The sequence below is a fragment of the Panicum virgatum genome, chromosome 9N (genome assembly GCF_016808335.1).
Source record: "Panicum virgatum strain AP13 chromosome 9N, P.virgatum_v5, whole genome shotgun sequence".
NCBI lineage: Eukaryota > Viridiplantae > Streptophyta > Magnoliopsida > Poales > Poaceae > Panicum > Panicum virgatum.
This window is the reverse complement of record NC_053153.1, coordinates 61,406,517-61,409,932: the sequence shown is the minus strand read 5'-3', so window position 1 is coordinate 61,409,932 and position 3,416 is coordinate 61,406,517. Positions and strand designations below refer to the sequence as shown.

At 52.0% G+C, this 3,416-nt stretch overlaps 1 protein-coding gene across 1 annotated transcript; it reads left to right on the top strand.

Annotated features, from left to right (window-relative positions):
• The first annotated feature begins 261 nt into the window (after nt 1–261).
• LOC120690978 (non-specific lipid transfer protein-like 1) lies at nt 262–3,159 on the top strand. Its single transcript, XM_039973918.1, has 3 exons — nt 262–897; nt 1,231–1,254; nt 2,879–3,159. Exons 1-3 carry the CDS (start codon nt 546–548, stop codon nt 2,995–2,997), a joined length of 495 nt encoding a protein of 164 aa, XP_039829852.1. The 5' UTR covers nt 262–545; the 3' UTR covers nt 2,998–3,159.
• The last annotated feature ends 257 nt before the right edge of the window (nt 3,160–3,416 follow it).

Genomic DNA, 3,416 nt, shown 5'->3' with positions numbered 1-3,416 from the left:
CATCCGACCCTCTCTCATCCGTGATCAATGTTATTGTCCTCTCCTTGTCGATCTCACTACCATAATTGTCCTGGTCTCCTTCCCACCATTTAGCTATCGCCCTCGCCTTAACTCCCCACAACAGTTTGTTTAGGGTGGGATCCAATCAAGCTGTGTTTTGCACTAAATGAACCTACATTAAACCTTTTATAACTTGAAAATATTTAAAAATATCAAACAACAAAATGACAATAGATCAGAGACCGGAATCAACAAGACAACAAACCTCTTATTCCCCGTTCATGCCAACCTTGCCGGTGCCGGTGCCGCCGCCGCCGCCGCTGCCGCCGTAGCCCGTAGGCAAACCCTCTCCCTCGCAGCCGCACCCAAGCGGTCAAACTTTCTCCATAAAGGCGCCCCCCAGGCCAGCCGCCAGCCCTCGCCTCCCCCGTCTGACCTGTTCCCTCCCCGCGTCCCACCAACTTCCCAAACCCCACCACCACCACCCCGTCCGTTCCCCACTCCACTCCGCTCCTCCCCCACTCCAGCCGAGCGCCGCCCCAGCCATGGCCGTGACCGCCCGCGCCTCCGCCGTGGCGTGCCTCCTCCTCGCGCTCGCCGCCTCCGCCGCGGGCGCGGGCTCCCCCTCCCCTGCCCCGGCGCCGGCGGTCGACTGCATCGCGGCGGCCTCGAGCCTGATCGACTGCGTGGGCTACGTCTCCCCCGGGAGCACGGAGAAGACCCCGTCCAAGGCCTGCTGCGGGGAGGTCAAGACCGCCGTCGCCAACCCCACCATCGTCAGCTGCCTCTGCTCCCTCGCCGGCTCCAAGGACACCCCCGTGCCCATCGACATGAAACGCGTGCTCGCGCTCCCCGGCGCCTGCGGCGCGTCCAACGCCGCCTTCAGCAAGTGCCACAGTGAGCACCGCCCGCGCCTTTCCTCCCCCCTGCTGCTTCTCCATGGGCTCGTTTCATTCTTGCATTTTAGCATAACTAATAACTTGTGGGTGTGCAAGAAACTTAGTACCATGCCATGCCCTGCAAAAATTCCCCCTTTTCCTCTCAAGAAACCTCGCCTAAAATATGTTTTTTTTTGTTGGGATTTCACCGTCTCGTTGGTTTCTCTAGGATTTTAGTGTAGAGTTTCAGGGTCCGTAGTTGCTGATCAGTTTGGTTCTGTTCTCTGCTACTCTAAGCAATTTTGGTTTGATCTAAACTAACATCTCTCGCTTTTGCTTTCCTTGCTTGCAGTTTCCGCGGGTTCTCCGACCGAAGGTAACTCCTCTCCCTTTCTGTTTCAGTACCATGATATCCGCCTGATGCACACTTCTTTATTATACCATCGTTGAAACGTGGGATCAATTGGCACATAGTACTAGATTGTGCTCTATGAAATTTGTTGTCTTTGTTTGGATCTTCAAGTATGAACAAACCAAAAAAAAATCTGGTAATACTGTAACTTTAACTGAGAAAATAAAATCTGAATTTTAGCTGTCACACAGTACGGAACATATCAAATGCCAACAAAAAATGAGTTGTCTTTCTCCTAGAAGAAGGTGAGCTGTACCACGCTCAAAACAAAGAGGCATTGTTCTTTTCCATGAGTGGGCACTCCGTGTGGACTTGTGGTTCACACGATTGGCATAAATGGGTCCACCAAAGTGTTTGTTGCCCCCGCAAAAAAAGTAGTAGCCTATTCTCAGTTTTCCCGTTACCTTTGCATATTTGTGATCGATTGTATGGCATGTGAGCTACCAAACGATCTAGAGTTCTAGAGAGAAAGCAAACAAGTTGAAACAAGCTTTTATGAACCAATCAACCCATGTTACTACTTACTAAAACGACAAACAATGTAGGTAAAAATGTAATTGTTGTGTCATTTCTGTTAACTTGTATGCTAGAGAGTGATTCCCTCCCTATCCGGCTATCCGTTGGCTGCTTCATTTGGGCAGCAGAAAGCGACACTCAAGCCACTTCATTAGGCAATCGTGTGAGTGGTGATAGCCCGATAGGACCTACCTCTGCAGCCCATCTGAATCTGTTATGAAGACGAGACAGTTTCATTGAGCTATTCCAATTCTGTGGCAGAGTAGTGACTCATGTCAGTACGAGTACTAGTATGTTCTTGGGTTAGCATTCCAACCTGGAACATTTCATTGTTTGTCCTTAACCTGACCACTTGATTGTTGGCCGCGGCGCAAAAGCTCTGTTAGTTAATTCCTGGAGATCTGCAGCGGTTTTTGTCACTGTAGTCACGGGCTCAGGCTGACTGGCAAGTCACGGGGGGTACTCAGGCTGCAATCAAAGCGGGCAGCCAGCATTTCTCTGGGCCACACCACGTTCTTGTATAGAGCACTCTCAAGTTTTCACGAGAGAGACCATGGAACGATTTGAGTAATCTGTGACCGAGATCTTGAGTGATGTTGATCTCTGAGAGCATGCTGGAGTGAAGGCAACCCGTGGTCTGGATGGCCCATCTTGCCAGCGCCTAGACATTTTGGTCGGGTTGCCATCTCTGGTGTCCGCTCCCTCCGGCTGTTGTTTTCACTCCATCGGTGGAGGAAGGAGATTTTGCTTTCTTCTCGTGATTTTAAGGTGTCTGTTGTCCGCTCCCTTGTGTGAACAGGTGTTGTTGGGGAGCTTAGGAAACCAACAACACTCGTGGTTTAGATGTTCCAGGATTTGATGAGAGCCGAGACAACCTTTTAGTTACCGTCAGTTGGCCATTGTGAAACTGCTATTGTTTGTTGTTGTCACGCGTTGTGCAGGGTGTCCCAGTTTCAAACTGCTACTGTCTTACATACATAATGATCCATCTCACGAGAAATTTCTGTCGATTCAACCGTGAGTTCACTGTTCGGTTCCTGCTTCTGACCATCGTTTGTCGTCGTCACTGCAGCACCTGTGCCGTCTGGTACCGGAGGATCATCGAGCGGCGGGGCGAGCTCCCCGATGACGGCGACCGCCCTCGTGGCCGCCGTGGCGGCGCCGCTGCTCGCCTACTGCTACCTCCTCTGAGCTAGCTGAGGATATCTTCGCTCTGATGCTTGAGCTGCGCGCCGTGCTGCTGGCCGAGTGACCGCCCTTTGCCGGCGAGCTGCGCCGTGATTCAGTTACTCTGTTGTCGAGACTGCTGTTTTACTTGAGCTGTTATATGGAGTATTTGACGCGACTTCTTCCCGTGCTGCCTGCCTTCGATCTTTTTTGCCTGAACACTGGCGCTTCTAGGAGACGTATTAGTAGAATCCGGAACGGTTACGCTACCACGGCGTGCCAAAATGCCTTTATTTTTTTTCGGCTTGTGACGAGTGATGCCGGCGCGGCCGTGTCGCGTGCTATGGAGGAGCCTAGGAGCATCGGTGGGCACGGACGGGGCCTGGTGGTCACGCGCGGAGGTAGAAGATGATGGGCGGCAGGGACCATTGCAACTTTCCAAG

Excerpts from the sequence above, each read along its gene's own strand:
- LOC120690978 (XM_039973918.1), top strand. The coding sequence starts at position 546 with ATGGCCGTGACCGCCCGCGCCTCCGCCGTGGCGTGCCTCCTCCTCGCG. Across the intron at positions 898-1,230 it reads CGCCTTCAGCAAGTGCCACA|TTTCCGCGGGTTCTCCGACC; the intron begins GTGAGCACCGCC and ends CCTTGCTTGCAG. Across the intron at positions 1,255-2,878 it reads CGCGGGTTCTCCGACCGAAG|CACCTGTGCCGTCTGGTACC; the intron begins GTAACTCCTCTC and ends TCGTCACTGCAG.